A 20,908-nucleotide genomic window follows, 5' to 3' on the forward strand; every position below is an offset into this window, starting at 1 on the left:
ATCTCACTCTTAATCACTTGGCGCCGAAATCCCACGCCCGTCGGATCCGGGGTTGGAATGAAGCTCTAGATCGAGTGTCGTAGACAGTGACATTCCTCGTTAACTCGGAAACAGTTACTCCGGATTCCATACGATTTATATAAGCGGCGTCCGGAGAAGTATTGGAATTGCCAAGAGCACTGCCACTGAACTGTGAGTCTCGCATGATGTTGGTATCTGAAGCTGGTCTCGGCCTCGTTCAACTGCGGTTCTTTGCGAATCAGCGCATCGTAGCATACCTCTACGTCAACTTGGAGTCATAATCTTTATCGTGTGTTGAGTGAAGCAATGCCATGAAAGAAGGGAAATGCAATTTGAGAGTCGAAGTAGGAATTGAAGAGCCTTGGCGATGCATAGTAATTTCTCAACAAAAAACTACGGTCGGGTTATCAGGGTTAATCAGCGCTGACTGCGATAATGCAAGCGAAAGATAATGATAGTTCAATGAGGGTCTGATTAGCTTTGCATCATTCAGAGACGAGGAAAACATAGCTCATTTGAATATGCTTCTTCGGTCTCTGCTACACGCCAAGGTCCGACATATGGCTCTCCTCGGCTACCCGAAGAAACCTCATATTCAAGAGTAACAATGGACAATGATACTGGAAAGTCGTTTCTCAAGAATATGCTATGTGGTTCTTAGCTGCTCAAGTGTCTGCAATCAGGTTGAACTTTCTTCATTGCCCACGTGTCCGGTGCTCCCGTGATTGGGATTTATCGTCGCTGCTCGACTTTAGCTGACCTGAGTGTCGACAACGAGTAAGAGCATTACGAGAATTCATATTATCTAAGAACTGATTTCCAGGCTCTCAACCACACATATCAACCCCAATCAGCAAGCCCATTATCACAGCTGCGTCATTTAGGATTTGTTGCTGTACAGCGCCCATTCACTGGGCCAATGAAGTGCCGGAAATGGTGATGACAAAGCTGTGAAAGTCAATGTAACACGTCAGACGAGATCCTCCCACGCGTTACCATCAACTCCAAAGCATCTTCATCATCTTGTACCCTTGTTCAGTTGAGACAGCTCTAATACCATACTAACTGCAATAATGTCTAATGCCGGAATCACAAAATCACAAAAACCCAAGCGAAAGGGCCGACCTCGGCCTTTGCCCCCCGACGTGACGGCGCGGAACTTGGCAATTGAGAAACAGCGTCGCGGAGAAATGAATGAGAACTTCCTGGTAAGTCATTGACCATTGTCCCATCAACATTTGAGATGTGGCTAATGCGCGATTGCTGTAGGAACTAGCCCGCATGCTCCCCAACATTGCCTCCGCACGGCGACTCACAAAAGTGCTCATCGTGAATAAGAGCATCGAGCACGTGCGACAACAGCGAGAACTATGCCTAGCAGCAGATCGCGATATGCAAGAGTTACTTTCTGAGAATCGTCGCTTGGTAGCTCAGATTAATGCAATACGTGCGCAGGTGAATGGACCAGGGGTGGTGCCCATGGAGGCAAAGCCAGTAACGGAAACGATGAAGCAATTGGCGGAGACCAAGAATCAGGTTTTTGGAACTTTTGCAGCCGGATTTGGTGATAAATGGGTTGAGAAGGCCTCACAGTCTCAGTCTCAGTCTCAGTCTCAGCCCCAGACTCAGATCCAAACAGGTGCAGTACGCGATATTCCAGCAAGCGATGTTCGTCCAGCGCCTCCTCAGCAGACCAGCTTTACGACTTCATCAAATGGTCTTACGCCTGACATTGACCCTGTTGCACCTCCAACGCTATCGAATCAAGATTCTGGATTGGTCTTAGATGCAGGGTTCGGTCCAATAGATGAAATGTCCCTTCCTGAAGAAGCATATATATCAGGCGACACCTTTCTGGCAGAACCATTGTTGATACCAAATTCATACACAGAGGGGATACCGAACTTGGATCCAATTCCGTGGATGACCGAAGTAGACGTGGATATGGCATTAGGAAGGTACCAGGGCGGGTTTGAGAATCCAGGCATGCTGGATTGTATATAGTCAATTTGTTTGTGTTATGCTACTATCGACCCTAACTATTGTAATTAGAACTGTTTCATAACTTCCTCAATAGCATCTCGGCTTTGGAGCTCGTTTTGCTTGAACGCTTCGAGCGCTTCGTACAGTCCCTTCTTTGTGACAGGATCAGCAGCGATAGCTTCCTCAAGAGCCGCACCATTGTTGGCCAGGTAATCTACTTCTGTTGAAGGGAGCTTGCCATCCCAGTCTGGTCCCGCGAGAGGATCAGTCTTGGCCAGATGGGTGACGCGTTGGGCCTTCCCAACGCCTTCATTCAGAGACTCTATGCCTGGTGGTGGGTTCTCTTCTGCGTCGAGGAGGGATAGCTGCAGAAGGATGTTTTCGGGAACAGTGACATGATCACAGCCGAATTCTGCCATAGCCATGACCTCTCGGGGTGATATGAAGCTGGAACACCAAAGTTAGTTCGCAGTCATGTAGCACCACTGGAGTACACTAACCTCGCAGGCTTTAGAAGCGGCTGAACACAACCAGTCTCCTCCCTGAGTCGCCCGTAGACATGCTGAATCTGCACAATCCTTGGTGACATGGGATGCTCAAGAGCAGGATCCTCAACATCAGGCCACTGTTTGCGATCGGCGTGAAACCACGGGACTACAAGGTTGATTAGAAAATTCTTGGAACATCAACACATTCTGCAACAAGACTCACAATTGTAGTAAGGACTAATCGAGAGTGTCCCCGCCTGGCTGGCTGCAATAGCCTGGACGACAGAGAAGAGGGAGGTACCCAAAGTTCGAATACCTTCCTTGAGAAGAATAGGACTCGCGTTGAGTGCAGGTCCAGTCGATGGAATCTTGATACAGATGCGGTCCTTGGAAATGCCGAGTTTCTCAAATTCGTGAGCGTAAGAGCGAGCTTGGGCCACGACCTTCTCGGTGTCGTAGGCATGGTTGGCTGAGACTTGGAGAAGAACACGACCTTGGAGGTTGTCGATGTTCTTCGCGCAGAGAAGGGCGTTCTTTACATGGGGATATATGGTAAGTAAACTGTTGGTTCATTTGATAGACGACACATACCATCCGGTTGAGAATAACCTCCCATCCTTCATCTTTGCCTTCCTTGACTGTTTGGAGGAAGAGCTCACGGTTTTCGGGAGAGATCATCTGCTCGTATACCAGACGCTGGTTGCTTGTCTGATCATGCGGCTTGAATGGCAGGAAGCGTCTTGCTTCTGCTGGGTCCATACAGTCAATGTCGATTTTGACTGTTGCCTCCGTGTTAGAAGGCGCTAGATGAAGGTGTGTGTTGAGGAAGACGTACCTTGTTTTTGAAGTCTGTCAAGCCAAGTAGTTCTAGCCATGGTAACGGATGACTTCGGTGTATCGAAGTTGTGTATGCAGGAGATGATGAGGTGATAAAGAAGCATATGAGAGAGGGCAGCTCGTATCTTTATACGCAAAACACATCGAGAGAACCTAACTCAGCTGATGGAGGAATAAGACGGTACGTACATCTAGTATGCGCTAATGCAAGGACTGTACAGTAACCGGCAACCCTTGCGATTGTCGCGAATCAAGTTGCGAGTTGAAACTGCTACTGTACAGTCGTCGTTTTTGCCAAGCGACGCAACTGTACAGTTGCAATGGATCGTCAGAGACGGGTGATCGATGACATGGACAGGTGGTAGAGAAGATCGCCCCGTTGTCACGGTTGACTTCGGATTTGCACGGGCACTTACGTAGATCTTAGGATGACTAGATGGGTAACAGAAGAATTATGCTCTAAGGCTTAGACTACTGAAATAAAGTAACCTAAATGCCTATCTAAACTGGCATAAGATGACTAAACTATTTTATCTCTTATGCTTATGGCGCTTAATTCTTCTGACACCCTGCGGGATGAGTAATGAGAGATCAATATCAAATATGAGCTACCTTCAGTTCCAAGTTTACAGAGCACTAATACCTCCATCAACGACTATGTCTGCACCAGTGATGTAGCTACCAGCCTTACTAGCCAAGAGTATAATAGCACCTGTGAGCTCCTCCGGCTTACCCATACGTCCAAAAGGCGTACGCTTAGACCAAATCTCTCTATGCTCAGCCAACCCATCGCCTTCATTTAGAATTGTATCCATATAACCAGGACTAATGGTATTAACCCGAATTCCATGAACAGCCCATTCAGCAGCCAGAGAACTCTTCATGGACAGAACAGCTGCCTTCGCAGCATTGTAATGAACTTGTGGCTGGGGAAAATTGACAATGTGACCCGAGATGCTCGCCATCAGAATGATCGAACCACCTGTGCCTCGGTCGGTCATGGACTGTGCTACGGCTTGTGTAACGAGGAAAGTACCGGTTATGTTGACGTCAAGCATGGTTTGGAATTGCTGAGGGGTAATGTCAAATGCGCGCGAAGCAAATGCGATGCCCGCGAAACAGAGACATATGTTGACCGGCCCAATAGCTTCCTCAGCCTTGGTCACGGACTCAGTGACAGATTTGGGGTCAGTCACATCGACAACGAAGAATTCGATCTTTGCTTCAGGAAACTCGGTTTGGAGCCTGGTAACGGTCTTTTCGCCTGCATCAAGGTGCAGGTCAAAGATGGCTAGACCTTGAAGGCCATGCTCGAGCAGGGCTCTGCAGGCGACTGAACCAATGTCTCCAGCGCCACCAGTAATGATGGCATTGCCTGTAACCGCAAAGCGAGCTGCAGCTCTCTCAGCAGGCGTGTCGCTGTGGTTTGAAGGTTTTGGGGGTGCGGTTTTGGAGTTGGCTGAACCGTCGCTGAATTGCATTGACGGCGGGGCACGGAATCGGAGTTCAGAGCGTGCAACAGACATCTTGTTGGAATTGTATAGACCAGTAAGTAAATGTGTCGAGGAAAGTGTTGGTGCAAAATGCAGAATGCTTCCAAGTCGTGGATCAAGAGATACTCATTATATATGCATGTCCTCATGAATTGTAAGCGAGCAAACCCGTGACTCCAGCCATCGCTTGTCCGTCATACTTCGTTTCATCGTAAGTTACAAGTGTTACTGTACAGTAACTGCCGATCTAAAGGTGGTCTGGAGCTACCAGCCAATCAATTCTTGGAGTTACTGTACAGTACGTGCATTAGTGCTCACTGCCACCCACTAAAGCACCAGGTCCTCCAATAGTGATAGCCGCAAGTTTCGTCTCTCTTATCAGCACGTTCCTTGATACGTTGCCCTAGAAAGAATCAACGAAGTAGCTATGGGAGTGAATAGTATTATTCTTGAATGATGGTTGATCTAATACCCAAGAGATCTGTGGAGTGGTCTCACTGGTCCAACGACGTTAATGAGTGTGTATATTTGTGCTATGGGAGAAACTGTCCACATCCACCACCTCCAGGATGAAACTCGTAAGATTAAATAAATGTCCTTATATCCATATACCCATTCATAGAAGCACGAGTACCTAGATCTCGTCTGCAAGCGCATTTGAGTCGAGTCTCAGGACTTTAGCGCGAGCTTACTTGACAAGCTCCCATTCCTCGCCAGCATCAGTGTTCTCAGTGACTATGGCAGCGCTATAGTTGAGATTACCGCTTTGAGCAAGGAATCTGTTCTTGAGCTGACCGTAGTAAAGACGACCGCTATCCCCACCAAGGATTAGCATGTTGTGGTTGTTGACGCTGACGTGCTGGGAGTGGTTTCCGACAGCAGCGGTCAAGGTAATAGGATCCTTGTTGATAATGACAGTTCCTCTGTTGCCGGTTCCCTCCTGGCCATCAAGGTGGATGATGAAACGAGTTCGACTCTTGTCGCTGGCCCAGATCATCGGCTGCCTTTCATCGACCAGAGACTTGTCGTGGGTCTCGTCGAACAGTGTATAAGAGCTGTACGGTGCCACAGTCCAGAAGTAGTCTGGTCGTGACTTTGACCGGATGTAGTACCTTTCAAGAATGTGAGCGTATATCTCATGAAGATTAACAAGCTATTCAAATGGAAACTCACGAGTCACCGCTGCGAACATCAACCCTTGAAGGTTGAACATATGGCATGGCCAGCTTGTTGTTGTAATCAGAGATCAGAAACCATGATGTTTCCGCATCCATTGAGGGGACAAACTTCCAAGGTATCTCGAACATATTGTTTGGTCCCCCTACGAAAGCGGTGAGGCTGTAAAAGTCCGGAGAAATCCGTTTGACTTGGTTCGCCAGCGATGATTCAGAAACATTGCGCCACCATTTGTCAATGGTTTCACCGTCTGGCGCAAACATCATCCATCGATAATTCAGACCAACCGTGTGGGGCTATACAAAGACGTTAGATTGCTTGGAGTTCCCATGATATCTTTCAGGGTATAAAGCATACGGGGGTGAGGAACATGTAGTGGACCATGATGGGCGTAGTCTTGCTTTGAGATATTTGGATATTCTGTGTGGTAGTTTGAGTTTGTGACTGAGATGAAGATAAAAATGAGTCTGGGAGCTGGGACGTCTTTATATGCAAGTCTGTAACGGTAAAGCCTCTCAGTTGGAATTTAAAATGATTATCGACCTTAAGATATTGTTGCCAATAGGTGATAGGTAGACATAATACTGTTGCATCATCGAGTGAAACCAGCCAATGGCCCTCTCTGTGAGTAGTTTCAAATCATGTTTGTTCCCATCAATGCACCCAGTTTGGATGCCTGCATCAATGTTTCAGATGAGGCATGCCCGAGTTGAATGTGGCCAGCTGAAATGCCATTCGCATGGTATAGATACTAAGAATGCAGGTGCGTCGGCATGTCGAGGAACGTAGAAGGATTGCATGGTCAGCATTGTGGATATGCATTGAAACCATTAGGTCTTCAGTTGAAACATTGCATAGAGTATGCTAACGACGAAGTGGTCAGATGTAGACGCCAAACCTCGGTGCTTGGTTCAGTTTATCATAGCTGATGCCTACAGATCTCTCCAGAACGTCATTCACCTGTAAGCTTATGCAGCCTCTCTGAATGAGGGGTATACTGATGTCGCTCCCTGATGGTCGAGGGGAAACCAAAAGAGCGATCGGAATTACCAAGAGTAAGCCCGAACCATCCAACAGGTCCCTCACATTGACGATCCCTCCATGCGATTGGCCACGTCGAAACAAACATAAGTGAAGATCAAGGCGATCAGTTTCGGAGGAAAGAGGCGCTTCTGCACGTCAATCAATCGAGGAAGATATGGGTTGTCTCAGCCATGCCCCGCGTGACGGCAGCCCCGAAGGCCCGTTCCTAGCGGCTGAGGATCATACGTCGATCTCTATGTCGATCATGCGCATGTCCCATGTAGGAGACATTATTGCCCTATAAAGAGAGGAACTTTTGAAGCATCTGTCTCATCTGGGTACAAGTCTCCCAAGAGAGTAACGAGATCAGATTCAGGCTAGCTGAGAAACATATGCATACCGCTTGGATATCCATGCATCTAATTGCATTCCACAATGATGCTATAACGACGTAAACCACCGCAATCAAGACATCGACTTCTATAATAGGAACCTCCGCCATCAACAAGGGAAGTGTGCTCGGAGTTCATGGTTGCAGGGTCCGACTCCCCTCTAACAAAGTTGCCCCTCATCGAGATTTGGATCATATCATTTGTACAGAAGCAAGACAGTCTACGTAAATACAGATCAGTTGGAAGAAGGGATTAAGCATATGCACCTTCAACACACGTATCAGTATTCTCCTGCATTCCATCACCAATTTGTTCTTGGCCAAGTTCCGCCGACCTCCCAAGTGGCTTGAGGCCTTTCCCAGGCCAAACCCGTACTCTTTCATCTAACCAGTAACGTCCGTTGATGGCGATGATATTCAAAACAGATCGATATTCTAATGTCTGCAGATGACATTCAACTGACAATATTGGTTACTATTGGACGCAAGGAAACCATCGGTTCGAGGTAGCTGCATGTCCACAACTCAAGATGCAGTTCGCAATGATCGAGTCCAGTATGGCCAACGCAGACTTTTTCAGCTGACCAGGGTTGTTCTTAAATCATGGAAGGGATCACTGAAGCGGCCGCCGAACAATTGTTGCCACTTTTACATGTGACAGTTTATTGGCAGCATCGACGACTAGAGCCACTCTATTGTCGGAATGCGACGACACTTACCTTGATGGGATCTGAGCATAATAAAATGGATATCTTCATGTGAAGATTGTTTAGACAGCAGAGATGTTGTTGACAGAGAAATTGCTTGTTTGCACTCTGAGCAATGCACAAACTCATCAAACTTGCAATCATCTCACTCGAATATTAACCAATTTGTCGAAGTACGATGGTTCTGCTTGCATATCTGACAGCCCTCCCTCTTATGCTTCTGTGTTCTTCAACGGAAAGGTCTGTGAGGACACCATTGTATGCCCTACTGATTACAAGATCAAACAGAGAACTTGTGTATTTGAGAACAAGGCTAACTGTCCGGTTGGCACCACTTACAAGGACGGACGCTGCTGGGTAAAGCCGCAAAACGGACTGATTTATCCCAGCGACGGCAAATTCAATGGCAATCTTTGCATGTTCAAGGCCGTGCCTACCTGCCAGGATGGATCCTATTCCGATGCAAAGTGCATTCTCTCGCAAACTCCTTATTGCACCACTCCTGGGGCCATCTTCAACGGTGATCACTGTGTCCTAGAAGAGCGGGCATATTGTCCAGACTCCGTCCTGAGTGTCAGTAGATGCATCTCCTCCAGAGTGTCCGAAGGACACCCATAGAATTGGTGGAACGTGTGTATCGGTTGAGTCACCGAAGTGTCCCCCGAATCTGACGCCTAGTTGTGGTCTCTGTATCTCGAGCACTCCACTCAATTGTCAGCGGGGTACGATTTTCGATGGAATAAGATGTGTTGTTGGCAAGACTCAGCAATGTTATACCCTAAACACGTACCCGCCTGGTGGTGCCGCTGGATTTCCTGTTAAGGTAGTGAGCTAAAGGATGTCAGCTTGGACCACAATTTTGAGCATATGTATCTTCCTCCCGTAGCTCTGACAATTGGTGGGATACTGCGAGAGCTAATGTGGCTGGTTTCGATAGATCCTGATGAAAGCCTTTGTCAATCAAATCACCATAAGTCAGACTTCATAGCCAAAACATGCACATTGAAATCAAATCGTGAAGTTAAATAACAGAATTCATATATATTGTAATATTTACATATTCCTTGTTATATATATCCAAGGTTTCCTCCTCTTAGTCTTCAGACTCGCTTAAGCGGTAGCACCGTTGAAGGCAAAAGCGTTGGGGCTGCCGCTGAGGCTGCCAGTGATGCGGCCGGTGGTGGCAAGAGCCTTGATGCGGTTGGTAACGGCAGCAGGGGTGGAAAGACCCTCAAGAACCTGGAGGTAGAGAGCAAGACCGGCAACGTGAGGGCAAGCCATGGAGGTACCGCTGATGGTGTTGGTGGCGCTGTTGGAGGTGTACCAGGTGGACAGAATGTTGACACCAGGACCGAAGACGTCGACACCGGCGCCGTAGTTGGTGAAAGAGGCGGTTCGCCAGGCGGAGTCAGCGGCAGCAACGGTCAGAGCGTTGGGAACGTTGGCAGGAGACTGGCCAGAGACGGGAAGAGGACGACCGAGGTCATCACCGTTACCGGCAGCAACAACGGAGAGGACACCTTGGCTGTAGGCAGCGTTGATGGCAGAGGTCCAGGTCTGAGAGGCGGGACCACCGAGAGACAGGTTGATGACAGAGCGGCCAGCACGTCCCTTGGAGGTGATGTCGTTGACAGCCCAGTTGAAACCAGCGAGGATGGTAGAGGTGGAACCAGTAGCACCGGCAAAGACCTTGACAGAGATGACGTTGGCCTAAGAATAGTAAGGATAAAGTTCAGATCACGTTGTAGTTCATGTGGGGTATGGTTGTACTTACACGCTTGGCAACACCGTAAGTGTTGGAAGCAATGGTACCAGCAACGTGGGTACCGTGGCCGAGGGTGTCAGTGTGGGATCCACCAACAGCGTTGTAACCGAGAGAAGCACGGCCACCAAAGTCGGCGTGGTTGACGTTGATACCAGAGTCAACGACGTAACCGTAAGAGCCGGCACCGGCAGTGGTATCGTAGGTGTAGGTGGTGCCACCGGGAGTTCGGCGGGAGATGGCAGCAAGACCCCAGGGAGCGTTGCTCTGAGTGGTCAGAGCACGGTCAGAGAGAGGCTCAACCTTGAAGTCGAGGGTGACAGTGTAGTCAGGCTCAACGAAAGCGACCTCAGGGCTCTTCTTGATCTCATCAATGGTAGCGTCGTCAAACTCGCCAGAGTAGGCGGCCCAGTTGCTGATGTTGAACTTCTTCTCAACACCGGAGGTGTCGCGCTTGCTGAGGCTGCGGCGGTGGACGTCGCTGACCCAGGCCATGTGAGCCTCGACCTTGGCCTCAGCAGCCTCGGGCTTGAGGGTGATGATGTACTTGTCAGGCGCGGCAGTGAGCTCCTGTCGCTTCTCGGTGGGAGCGGCGAGGACTGCGGGCAGCAGAGCTGCAAGGCCAAGAGCGATACGGCGGAAGCTAGTCATTGTGAAGATTGAACAGTGAGAGACAAGAGGAGAAGAGGCTGTAGTGGATGAGGATAGTAAACTCCAACATTGTGGTGATAGTCGAGTGTATTTATACAACGAGTCAAGATATCTTAGTCGACTTGATGGATAACGCAATCAGGTCCAATCATTGCTATCATCAACGTTGTTGCTTGCGTGATAGCGATTGAGTTGGAGACCTGGTTATTGGAGGCCATTCAGCTTCCTAAACCGTCACGGCGGCCGAGCTGTCCGAGTAAGGAAAGTGATAATGAACTGTATGTATAGTATTGAGCAAAAGTGCCTGTGCCAAGTCCGACTTGTCTGAAGTTAGCCTCCAAATATCTTGGCCGGGGACCCTCTTTACCCCACGGTCATCTACCGGCGCTTACATTGGATGGGTGAGGCTCATGCTTATCGGCGTGGCGTAACGTAAAGATAGATTAAACTTTGCTTTGGGTGATTGTCGAAACAAAAATAGGTGATCTTCGTTTAGATCTGTCCATCTTCAGGGGTTAAAAACGGCTGAATACAGGGCTTGATCTGTGTGTTCAGATTAGGATAGATTGAGAGGCGGGGTGAACATGTTGTCATCGCACCTTCTCACGTCTGGTCTGTCTAATCCTTCCCGTTGCCATTTCTCCGAGTGAGCTTCGCGAGTAATCCGAGTATCGGAGCCTCGGCGTCCCCCGCTATCTCTCTGCATCACCGCTATCTTTCTCGGAGCAGTTGGACATAAGAGGAAAGGTGGCCCGCCTCCCTCGTGCGGGACGTTCCCCCATGTATGGTAAGCAGACTGCCGATCCAGGTAAGGGACATAGTGATGGGATGAATTGATCGACAGTTGAATAGCAAGACCAAGACTGCGACCCCTGATCCTTTGGGTTGAGTGCTCAGCCTAACGTGCTCGCGTGATTCGGGGGCATTTCCAATACGGGAATATGCTAAGGTTCTTATGTTTGAACTAGCAGTATGCTTAGTTTATGCATGCGCCATCCCTTGTCTAGCGTTGTGCAGTCTGACAGGGGTAAGGCTGAGGTTCCGCGAATCATGACAAGACGCTTGATCGCTATCTCGGCATCTGGGATTAATGGCCAATTGTTTGCGATGTCGACCACTTTGTGCGCCTTTCGGACGATGAAATGCTGTTAAACCCGTTAAATTGGAGTACTGGCTAGATAAGCAAATGCAGGCCTGCCTTATGTACAGGTCATGTCTCACTCTTTCTAGCGAGCTTCTCAATCAAGCCACGAATGCGGGTACCTAAGATGCGATCGTCGGCCCGGCACTCACTAATGAAATGGGAGGATGGTCATTAAAGCTCCTACGCTTTGACCGCTAGTGATAGCTTCGTTTTCGATGGTGCTGTAGATCACTTCGTGTAGTCTATTAATGCCAAGACTACCGTTCAGTATAGCTGGTGAATGACTCAGATGTCTCATTTTATCTCTCATTTGTCTGCAGGTCTTTTTGATCTTGATGTCCAACCCTTGCTCGCGATACCCGTCTCCACTTTGAAAGGCATGTCTAGGGTCTGAAATGTCTCCATCACCGATGACGAAATTCATCTCCCTGTCTGTCGAGATGTGAAGCCTGTATTATTGAAGTTGATATAAACAATGTCTCGTGAGTTCTTGGTGTGACATCCAAGACACTGGGACCTGCATAGGGGAACTGCAATCCTACACAGTTCCTGAGCCTAGGCAGCTGAGGTCTGACTGCTGACTGCTGACTGCTTCTTGCTAGGCCACCTTCCTAAATTAAGCACCAAGAGTCTCGTATAGTTGCCGCTGAGGTTACTGTGAGGCTGGTGAGACATAGTGGTTGTGTTGCAGTGACAGTTACTCTCTTGGCAACTATCCTCGCAATCTGCTCGATAAAGGGTGGTAGTCTACAAAACACTTTCCTTACTTGTAATAGTACAGACGATTAGTTCGTATATGCACTGAACGTCTTCAATATTGCGATAAGTGATATGTTCGCTCTATAGAATTGGTTTGGTGGCTTACTGGTATACTGTGAGCTGCCTTGACGGGTTATCGGAAGAGGATATAGCAATGCCACTTTAGGCAGGAGGTTTGCCATGTGCGTGCAACTCTGCTTACTTGGGTATTCGAGGAGATAGATTGCGGGGTAAACCTCTAGGGTAATTTATCATTATCTGACGCATTATTTTTGTATCTCCGGTGTATCGTTCGATGGTTGAGAATGAAGTCTTTTATACGAGAGGAGTTGAATAGATCTATTTTGATGACTTGAAATGTGCAGCGTTAACGAATCGTAGCTCAAACCATTTTCTGCTGGAACCAAAATTCTATCTCTTGGTCTTTCCCTCTTGTGACTCAAAACAAGACGGAGAGCCATGAACCTGTGTAAAAGTTGATTGATGTGGTGCTTTGAAAACATTGAGGCTCGTTTGAGTCCTAAGACGGTCTGTTCTAAAATCGCTGGTTTCTTTCCCTGTAATCTAAGAGCCTTGTAGCGCTGAACTGTAGTGTTTGTGACTCAAACTGGTATTTGTTGTTCGATTTTAATTGATTGCTTGTGTTTTGCTTGTGTTTTGCTCGTGTTCCAAAACTATCCATTATGATGAAAATTGCATGAACTCCACCAAGACACAAAATCTCGACAGCCTTTTCTAACGCATGTTTCGTAACTTACAAAGACACACTAAGCAATAAACAGATTCTCGGATTTTCCTTCTTCCTCTCGGCGACTTACTAAAGCAGCTTCATGCGGCGCAATACGATTTTACCCCAGATTTCAGTGTCAAAGCTGGCTGATCTGTCGATGTAGGGTAGCATCTTACTCAGCTGTCAGCAAATGACGCTGCTAAGTACCCTTGGCTTTCCAAAAAAAAACCTGCTGACACGAACATATCAACTTGTACGTCATGGAGTTATCTCGACTTACATATTCACCGAACAATCCGCAGAGACATTGCGCAATATCACACCGCACGAAATAATTTGGTAAAATGCCGTCCCTTAATAGTTGGTATTGGAAGTTCCTCGAGAACTATGTCTATGCTGTCCCAGAGCCTCCCCCACGCAAGCGCACCAAACCCATGCAGGTTTTGTGTGTGGGACCGCCGAGGTCTGGAACCGAGTCTCTTCAAACGGCCCTTCTGAAACTTGGATATGATCATACTTATCATGGATGGGATATCGTTTATGAGAACCCCCCTGCTGCGTCAGAGTGGGTTCGCCTGTGCCGAAAGAAGTAAGTCATCGGTCCAACATGGGTCTGACATCTCGGTTGACGGTCCTTCTCAGATGGTTCGGTACCGTTGATGGAAATACGAACATTACCAAGGAAGACTTTGACGAGGTTCTCGGACATTGCACCGCTGTAACAGATGCCGCAGCTTCCGTCTTTGCGGCTGAACTCATTGCCGCGTATCCCGATGCCAAGGTTGTCCTTAATCACCGCAAAGACCTGGATGCGTGGCATGACAGCGCTATCAAGACTTTACTCAGTGTCTGGAATAGCTGGCCCGTCTGGGTCCTTTCATGCCTTGGCAAGGAGCTGTTTTGGGTATGGCATGTCTATAGGCGTTTCATGTGGCCTGGTCTGTTCCGGGCCTTGGACGGCGACATTAATACTGGAATAGAGAGAAATGGAAAATGGGTCTACAAAGGTAAGACGAGAGAATTCCCTTGAAACGCCGATGAGTTGCTAAAATCTCGACTAGAACACTGCAACATGATCCGTGGGCTGGTTCCTAGAGAGAGACTCCTTGAGTGGACTGTTAACGATGGCTGGGAACCGCTGTGCAGGTTCTTGAATAAGCCTATCCCCGATGAACCATTCCCTCATGTCAACAAAGCTACTGGTTGGGATGATCGAGTAGCTGAAACCAGCAAGCGATACTTGTGGAGTGCCCTGCCTGGCTTGACAATTGTGACTACTGTTACAGTTGGTCTTGGGGCTGTAGCATACAAGGTTTTGTATTAAGAGCTGTGTCAACGTTAAGATGGGAGATTGGAAAATCCTGCGCAGGAAATTCTGTCGGGACAGTCTAAGGAGGGGCGAACAGGCAAAGCGTGGACTTAGTGAAGTGATCCGATTTCTCTCAGGAGATTTAAGACCGCTTGAGCATGTGAAGACCGGGACTGGTCTTGGAATAATCGAAATACATACTCTTTGTAATCTTTCTATAACATTGGTAAAATCTGGTTCCAACTCCCAGAATCCAGCATATCCGTGTTGTCAAAGGCTGTCATATATATTATAGTGAGAAACAGCACTCTCCATCCTAAGACTCGTCTAATGCGGCAATTTTCTGGTTGGGTGACAACGTCATGTACAGGCTGGTTCAGCAAAACCTCTACATCGATCTGTGCCCGTAAAGATTAACAACCAAATAAAGTCCCTGAAGCTTCTGTTTTCTACTTACATTTATGTTAACATCGGCAAACTTGAAAAGTCTGAGGTCTACTCCTGTTAATACTTTGCCACGTGGTAGTTAAGAGATATCTCACCTAGAGATACTTCTCGTTTATTGCAAGGCTCTTTTGGCCATACAGCATTCGTTGGTATCAACCCACCTAAACTTGGGTCTTTCTTCAGGTCTTCGATAAGGGTTTCGTCCACTCCACTTGACTTTGCTAAAGCTCTAAGGAGTTGCCGGAACTCTTCCGGATCATCCTCGACTTCGCTTCGTATTTTCCACATAAACACTTCATCCGTTTCTGATTCTATATAGTCACGATACCATTGCAGGAAGTCAAAGAGACTCAACCCTAAAGATGATCGCTTATTAGATCCGAGAAACTTTGCGATGTGCTGTAGTTGAATAGTTTCACTGGAAAGATTGAATTTTGTGCAACGAACTTCTTGTGGTGACGATTGGTGCCTTAGCCAAGACTCCACTACCACAAGCATACCAATCGCGTCGTTTCGAAACTGAAAGAGCTCATCGGCAGCAATGCCAAGAGTCCCACCCCCAGTCGTGTCACAGCTTTGGAATATTGCCTTGCACTCCCTGACAATCTGCTGACAGCGACATGCTGATCTACCGTGAGGTCTTCTTAAAGAGTGTCTAAGGGGACAGTCTCCGTACCTGTATCTGCTGGATGAAAACACTAGACCTAGGAGATGGTCGTTCTCTGCCATGGCGTTATCTGGTTCTAGCTTATCCCCAGAGAAGATATTGGCACTAATAGAGAGAGCCTCAAAAATGCCTTCGAAATCGAGTTTACCACGAGGAAAGATTTCTGGTATAGCTTTTGGAATATCCGCAAACATCAAAGCAAACAAAGTTGTTGAGCTTGGTGAAAAAGGAGCATGGGCACGATTGCGCCATTGACCATGTTTGTGAGCGGTTTCCTCAAATGTGCAGAAACACCAGTGCCCGCGAAGTGCGAACCAGGGCGTATCTGTTTGATAGGAAAAGTCAATGTGGTCACCGACTGCAGTGTCCAAATGATCGATCAACACCCCACGCTGCATGCCTACTTTCTTGGCTGAATCCCCATCCATTCTCGTAGGGGTCGTCGTGACGGGCACGAGACCCCGGGCTTGCTCGTCGACAAGAGATAGCCTTTCTGGCGTGATTCTGCCTCTCCAAGTCCTTTGAGAGCCCTGGTGGTATTTTGAGAAAGTAGCGATTGAGCCTAATGTCGGATGCTGGCGAACTTCAAATTGGAAATCATTATCCATGAGTACTGGATATTTCACGTCTATCCCAAGGATCCGGAAAGGCTTGCAGAAAAGGCTCATGAAGATGTAAACGAACTTCACCTCAATCAAAGCAGGCACAGCTAGAAGATCACCAGGAAGATAATCAGCCAACCATGTTTCGAGAGCTTCATCGGGTAGTTCCAAATGTGACAATCCAATCTCGTCGAGAAATACAAGCCACTTAGCCGCGCTTGCTGCAAGGCCTTTCGAACGGTGGCTTGAACCTACTTCCGGCAGAGGGATTAATGCCTTCTCAGTGTTGTCGGCATTGTCGTTCTTCGATTCGAGGTACGCCAATACATTCTCAATGGTGAGAATTGGAGTCTTGGAGATATGAAGATACCCAACATCCCAAAATTGCCACTTCCTTTTCGTGTACTTGGCCCACTTGCCAATGGCTTCCGAGTTTGACTTTCGACGGCCTGGGCCGGCCGCAAGGACTGCTTGTACTATCGTGATCAACGCAAAGCCAGCCGCTATCAAAGCGATAGAGACGGTAAAACCAAATGTGATAGGGTCCCACTCGAACTCTGCTTCATTTTTCTTCTGTGCATCTTGAAGAAAGTTGATGATGGCGCGAAGCAAACAGTCAGTCGAGTTCGCTTCCTCGATGCATTTTGAAGAAAGTGAGTCCATGGTTGCCCGAAGTGATGTGCGAGAAAGCGGAAGAAGGATGAAAAAGGTGACATTCATCCGATCGCGGGTTGACACTAAGTAATAGATGATTACGAATCTGCCTTAAAGCCTTGTAAGGCTCCTTTGCATAGGCTGAAATGCTGATGTGCCAAATGGGAAATACCAGGTCATAATAACTGGTGGCTGTGTCAAACAACAGATGAATCAATTGGTTGAGAGGTCGCATTCGTCAGCCAAACAGCCAGGATATTTATTGCTCCAATCTGCATCCTATTGGAGTACCATAGCTGTAAGCGCTTTCACTGTGACTTATGCATCCAACATGTCCATTGAATGCTGGAAAAAAAAAAAAAAAAAAAAAGGGTTGCTTTGCAGGCTTCATGCTTAGCAAAACCTCAATGGAATTTAATGTGATCTTATCTGATCAATATTATGCTTATCTCCAAATCCAGGTTTCCCACCAAGTGAGCCAAAGATATCACCGATATAATTCTGAGGAGCTATCCCAGCCTCAAACCTAGAAGACCATTCCCCCAAAATCCCCTCAATAACCTTCAATCCCGTAAGGTATAAATTGCGAGTAGACGGACCCAAACCTCCCTTGTCCATAACAAAGGGAAGTTGATGGGGCTTATCTTCATGACCACGATCAAAGTTCGAAGCAGATCGAATCAGCAAGATCCTCGAAAAGTCGACTTTTCCTTGAAGCGCTGCGTTCAACAGTCCAGCTAGCAATGCGTTATCCTCCTGTGCTGTCATGGTATACTCAGCTTGTCCTGCAGTATAGACTCTAGCTACTCGTTCCATGGCTTCAGAGATACGATGGCCGTGCCAAAAGGTATTCGAAGACAGGACATCGCCTTCAAGTACACTCGGCTTCTGCGTAGCTGCCTCAAAAACACCATCAGGTGAGTTCTTCCACAGAGCTCGATGCTCAGCAGCCACCGGCGAATCTTCAAGGGTAACATTCTTCGCAACAGACAAGGCATAGTCTCTCAGCGTAGTGTTGAGCTCGAATACCTCAGATCCATGGACTATACCAGGAAACTGATCAGGCTTATCAGCTCCCATTGGGACATATCCAGAGCCCCATTCTGAAGGAACCTCTCTTGCGTCGAATTCAAGTTGTGTATCGACTTGAACTGCGAATCTCGCAAACGCAACAGAACCGATGGTTGCTCGCTTGGGGTTAACGCCTGCAATGCCGGTCAAGATAAAGTATGACTTTTTGAGATCGAAGAGTGGCGATGTTAGGAGAGCACTGATGGATAATGATGCATTGATCACTGATATTTGTTAGCTAAATGGTTTTGTTGGTTGGACGAGAGTCTTACGAGCGGTGCCAACAACCAAGAGTGCAACATCGCCATTTTCAGTCACATGTATATCCTCATAGCCTCGAGCAAGACCTGGAACGCTAATTTTACGATGGAACTGAATCGCACTTGAAGGAGATAACCAATTCCTTGACTCTTCGTAGAACTGATGATAATTAGACCATGGCGAGTTTCGAAGATTGGGATACGTACCATGGCAATCAGCAGGACTTTGGGGGTGATTTTCTGCTGATCCGAAGATCCATTAGTCAACTTCAATTCGCTCATATTTCCTAATTCCTTGCGACTCTAGTGTATTTGATGTGTTATTGTAGAAAGGAATATTGAGGCAATTAGTTTGACAAGTGACACGATCTAATCTCAAGCGGGGTAGATATGGCGCCATCAGCGCAACAGAATCTACTTGTCTTATCTGAAATCTTGGCTCTCAGCCAAGGCCCACGATATTTCCCAAATCGTACCATTCTGTCAGTTGTGGAAGTATGCTCCCACTTCGAGCGGATATAATATTGTAATCGCACCAAATGCTGCATCAAGACCACAACCAGTACCATAAGCCTATCACAAGCAAAACCGGACACCCCACAATGACTGCCTTCCTCATCTGTTCTTTTCTCTGTTGTCTTCGTATAGCCATCTGTGTATCCCGAAACTCGTTTGCTAATACGGCAAGCCTTGCCGAGTTGGCGGCTAGCTCGGCACCGCTGGGTCTTTGTAAGATACTTTCGAATAATGCGAAAGAGTCAATGTTGGTATTGTCAGCCGGAACTAACGGAGCTGCATCACAATGTAGTCGAATAAAATCCGTATGATCGGCTTTATCATCCCGAGGCGCCATGATGTAGAGATGAAGTGGCTGCTCTCTTCGTGGATGGACAGATGATCACTTTCAACGAGATGATAGACCAAGTCACGGAACAAGATCGCCTCTCGAGAAGCAAAAAAGAGACGCAGGATTAAACAGGATTAAAGTTGTACATATTATATAACATCTCGCTGTCTGCCTAGTTGTCAGCCAAGGCGTACTCCCAAGCCATTTTTTAGCCTCTACATCGACTACCTTCAGCTCGTGCAACTCTTCTAAACCACAGATACATCCTGTAGCTCGCAAAGAATAACTCTTGAGCATCTCAATTGACTTTAGTATTGGTCATCCATTGCTCAAAGAATGAGACCCGCTGACGTTGGAGCAGTCAGGTCTCCGGAGGGTTTCGTCTTTGACTCAGCGGGGTCTATTTTAGCGGGCCCTTAGCCGAGCCGAGCCGACTGGATTGGGTTGTCATTGTCTATGGCGAAGACATGACAGCTTGATTAAATCACAAGCGGGGCAGACAATAAATAGATTGCGAATTGCCTCAATTCCAATCGTCTTTCCAACAACATCCAGACAAAGACTTCTTCTTCTAAACTCCTCATTATAATCATGGCTTCGGAACTCAACGCCGGCTCTCTCTTCAACGTCGACGGCCTTGTGGCGGTCGTAACAGGCGGTGCCACTGGTTAGTCATACGCCGTGTAACGCGAGCAACCAACACTGACGCTTGACAGGCATCGGTCTCATGTTCGTCAAGGCTCTACTCCAAAACGGTGCTGCAAAAGTATACATCGCAGGACGAAGAAAGGAAAAGTTGGATGAAGTGACCAGCCAATTGGGCGACAAGGTCATTGGAGTCCAGTGCGACGTCACATCCAAATCCGATCTCCAAAACGCCGTGTCGCAGATCGAGAAGGATGCTGGATACATCAACCTCCTCGTCTGCAACTCTGGTATCGGGGGACCTCAGGTCAAGCCCGTGACTCCCGAGACTACCATGGAAGAGTGGGCAAAGTCCAACTTTGAGACTGATTTTAACGAATATGTCAACACGTTCGCTATTAACACTGCTTCTGTCTGGTATACCAGCATGGCTTTCCTTGGACTGTTGAAGAAGGGTAATGAGAAGGGCAATGTTGACCAGACTTCGCAAATCATTGTTACTAGCTCCATTGCTGCGTTCAACAAGAAGGCTCCTGGTGGTTGGGCCTATGGACAGTCTAAGGCTGGTGCTGTCCATGCGGCCAAGCAGCTTGCAGTTGCTCTCCCTCAGTGGAACATCCGCGCCAACTGTATCTGCCCAGGATGTAAGTACCAAGTTCTCACTACGTACCTAGGCATGATTCTAACATATTCCAGTATTCCCCAGCGAGATGTCAGAGCCAATCGTCAAGATGTACTCTGACGAGTCAGGACAACCTGGTCAAATCCCGGCAACGATTTCACCACTTCGAAGGATGGGAGATGAGAAGGATATGTCAGGAACATTCCTCTACCTTGCTTCGAGGGCGGGTGGATATTGCAATGGCACAGTGATAGTCGTTGATGGCGGTCGCTTGAACAACTTCCCTACTACAAACTAGAGAGAAGGACTACTATAGAGTATGGCATGGTATTTGGATCAATCTTGAACATGACACCTATGGCCCTATCGGTATCTTGTAACGAAGCGAGTTTCTCCGCCAGTCCCAAAACGATGATCACCGAGGTCGTGAATGCCGCGCTTTGTATCAATTACTAACCGTATAAAGAATGATCTGGGAATAGAAGGCATTTATTTTCATCTATCATGTGACCGGTTAGCTAGGCGATTGGTAGTGGTTAAAGAGATAGGAATTAGGCTGGCGACCAAAGTCCCAGACTATACATGCAGGACTTGTGGATATGTAATGATAGGAGCAAGA

General features: G+C 47.6%; 10 protein-coding genes across 10 annotated transcripts; 3 read left to right on the forward strand and 7 right to left on the reverse strand.

Moving 5' to 3' along the window:
* Positions 1 to 845: 845 nt before the first annotated feature.
* On the forward strand, positions 846 to 2,090 carry B0J16DRAFT_348602 (uncharacterized protein). Its single transcript, XM_046128763.1, has 2 exons — positions 846 to 1,229; positions 1,291 to 2,090. The coding sequence occupies exons 1-2, from the start codon at positions 1,095 to 1,097 to the stop codon at positions 2,023 to 2,025; spliced, it is 870 nt and encodes a 289-aa protein (XP_045978762.1). The 5' UTR covers positions 846 to 1,094; the 3' UTR covers positions 2,026 to 2,090.
* Positions 2,070 to 3,367, reverse strand: B0J16DRAFT_388243 (uncharacterized protein; the record flags this gene model as incomplete). Its single annotated transcript, XM_046131733.1, has 5 exons — positions 2,070 to 2,451; positions 2,505 to 2,658; positions 2,716 to 3,025; positions 3,084 to 3,271; positions 3,328 to 3,367. The coding sequence occupies 5 exons, from the start codon at positions 3,365 to 3,367 to the stop codon at positions 2,070 to 2,072; spliced, it is 1,074 nt and encodes a 357-aa protein (XP_045978763.1).
* A 508-nt stretch (positions 3,368 to 3,875) lies between these two features.
* Positions 3,876 to 4,913, reverse strand: B0J16DRAFT_348603 (uncharacterized protein). Its single transcript, XM_046128764.1, has one exon. The coding sequence runs from the start codon at positions 4,853 to 4,855 to the stop codon at positions 3,956 to 3,958; it is 900 nt and encodes a 299-aa protein (XP_045978764.1). The 5' UTR covers positions 4,856 to 4,913; the 3' UTR covers positions 3,876 to 3,955.
* Positions 4,914 to 5,510: 597 nt separating this feature from the next.
* On the reverse strand, positions 5,511 to 6,382 carry B0J16DRAFT_417933 (uncharacterized protein; the record flags this gene model as incomplete). Its single annotated transcript, XM_046133719.1, has 3 exons — positions 5,511 to 5,934; positions 5,996 to 6,294; positions 6,356 to 6,382. The coding sequence occupies 3 exons, from the start codon at positions 6,380 to 6,382 to the stop codon at positions 5,511 to 5,513; spliced, it is 750 nt and encodes a 249-aa protein (XP_045978765.1).
* Positions 6,383 to 9,205: 2,823 nt separating this feature from the next.
* B0J16DRAFT_404099 (peptidase S8/S53 domain-containing protein) lies at positions 9,206 to 10,594 on the reverse strand. Its single transcript, XM_046132766.1, has 2 exons — positions 9,894 to 10,594; positions 9,206 to 9,829 (listed from the first exon to the last, which is right to left on the reverse strand). The coding sequence occupies exons 1-2, from the start codon at positions 10,530 to 10,532 to the stop codon at positions 9,230 to 9,232; spliced, it is 1,239 nt and encodes a 412-aa protein (XP_045978766.1). The 5' UTR covers positions 10,533 to 10,594; the 3' UTR covers positions 9,206 to 9,229.
* A 2,836-nt stretch (positions 10,595 to 13,430) lies between these two features.
* B0J16DRAFT_375288 (uncharacterized protein) lies at positions 13,431 to 14,938 on the forward strand. The gene is made up of 4 exons (XM_046130681.1): positions 13,431 to 13,754; positions 13,808 to 14,172; positions 14,227 to 14,872; positions 14,932 to 14,938. The coding sequence occupies exons 1-3, from the start codon at positions 13,510 to 13,512 to the stop codon at positions 14,487 to 14,489; spliced, it is 873 nt and encodes a 290-aa protein (XP_045978767.1). The 5' UTR covers positions 13,431 to 13,509; the 3' UTR covers positions 14,490 to 14,872; positions 14,932 to 14,938.
* An 8-nt stretch (positions 14,939 to 14,946) lies between these two features.
* B0J16DRAFT_417936 (uncharacterized protein) lies at positions 14,947 to 16,853 on the reverse strand (the record flags this gene model as incomplete). Its single annotated transcript, XM_046133720.1, has 2 exons — positions 14,947 to 14,969; positions 15,017 to 16,853. Coding segments are annotated over 2 exons (1,860 nt in total), but the record flags the coding sequence as incomplete, so codon positions are not given.
* Positions 16,854 to 17,215: 362 nt separating this feature from the next.
* Positions 17,216 to 18,524, reverse strand: B0J16DRAFT_417937 (purine nucleoside permease). The gene is made up of 3 exons (XM_046133721.1): positions 18,383 to 18,524; positions 18,188 to 18,335; positions 17,216 to 18,139 (listed from the first exon to the last, which is right to left on the reverse strand). Exons 1-3 carry the CDS (start codon positions 18,455 to 18,457, stop codon positions 17,259 to 17,261), a joined length of 1,104 nt encoding a protein of 367 aa, XP_045978769.1. The 5' UTR covers positions 18,458 to 18,524; the 3' UTR covers positions 17,216 to 17,258.
* Positions 18,525 to 18,722: 198 nt separating this feature from the next.
* Positions 18,723 to 19,028, reverse strand: B0J16DRAFT_323891 (uncharacterized protein; the record flags this gene model as incomplete). The annotated part of the gene is made up of 1 exon (XM_046125796.1): positions 18,723 to 19,028. One exon carries the CDS (start codon positions 19,026 to 19,028, stop codon positions 18,723 to 18,725), a length of 306 nt encoding a protein of 101 aa, XP_045978770.1.
* Positions 19,029 to 19,613: 585 nt separating this feature from the next.
* B0J16DRAFT_357939 (uncharacterized protein) lies at positions 19,614 to 20,587 on the forward strand (the record flags this gene model as incomplete). The annotated part of the gene is made up of 3 exons (XM_046129564.1): positions 19,614 to 19,689; positions 19,739 to 20,311; positions 20,364 to 20,587. 3 exons carry the CDS (start codon positions 19,614 to 19,616, stop codon positions 20,585 to 20,587), a joined length of 873 nt encoding a protein of 290 aa, XP_045978771.1.
* Between the last annotated feature and the right edge of the window lie 321 nt (positions 20,588 to 20,908).

This window comes from Fusarium flagelliforme (assembly GCF_020744385.1).
Source record: "Fusarium flagelliforme strain FIESC 12 MPI-CAGE-AA-0113 chromosome Unknown B0J16scaffold_7, whole genome shotgun sequence".
NCBI classification, from domain to species: domain Eukaryota; kingdom Fungi; phylum Ascomycota; class Sordariomycetes; order Hypocreales; family Nectriaceae; genus Fusarium; species Fusarium flagelliforme.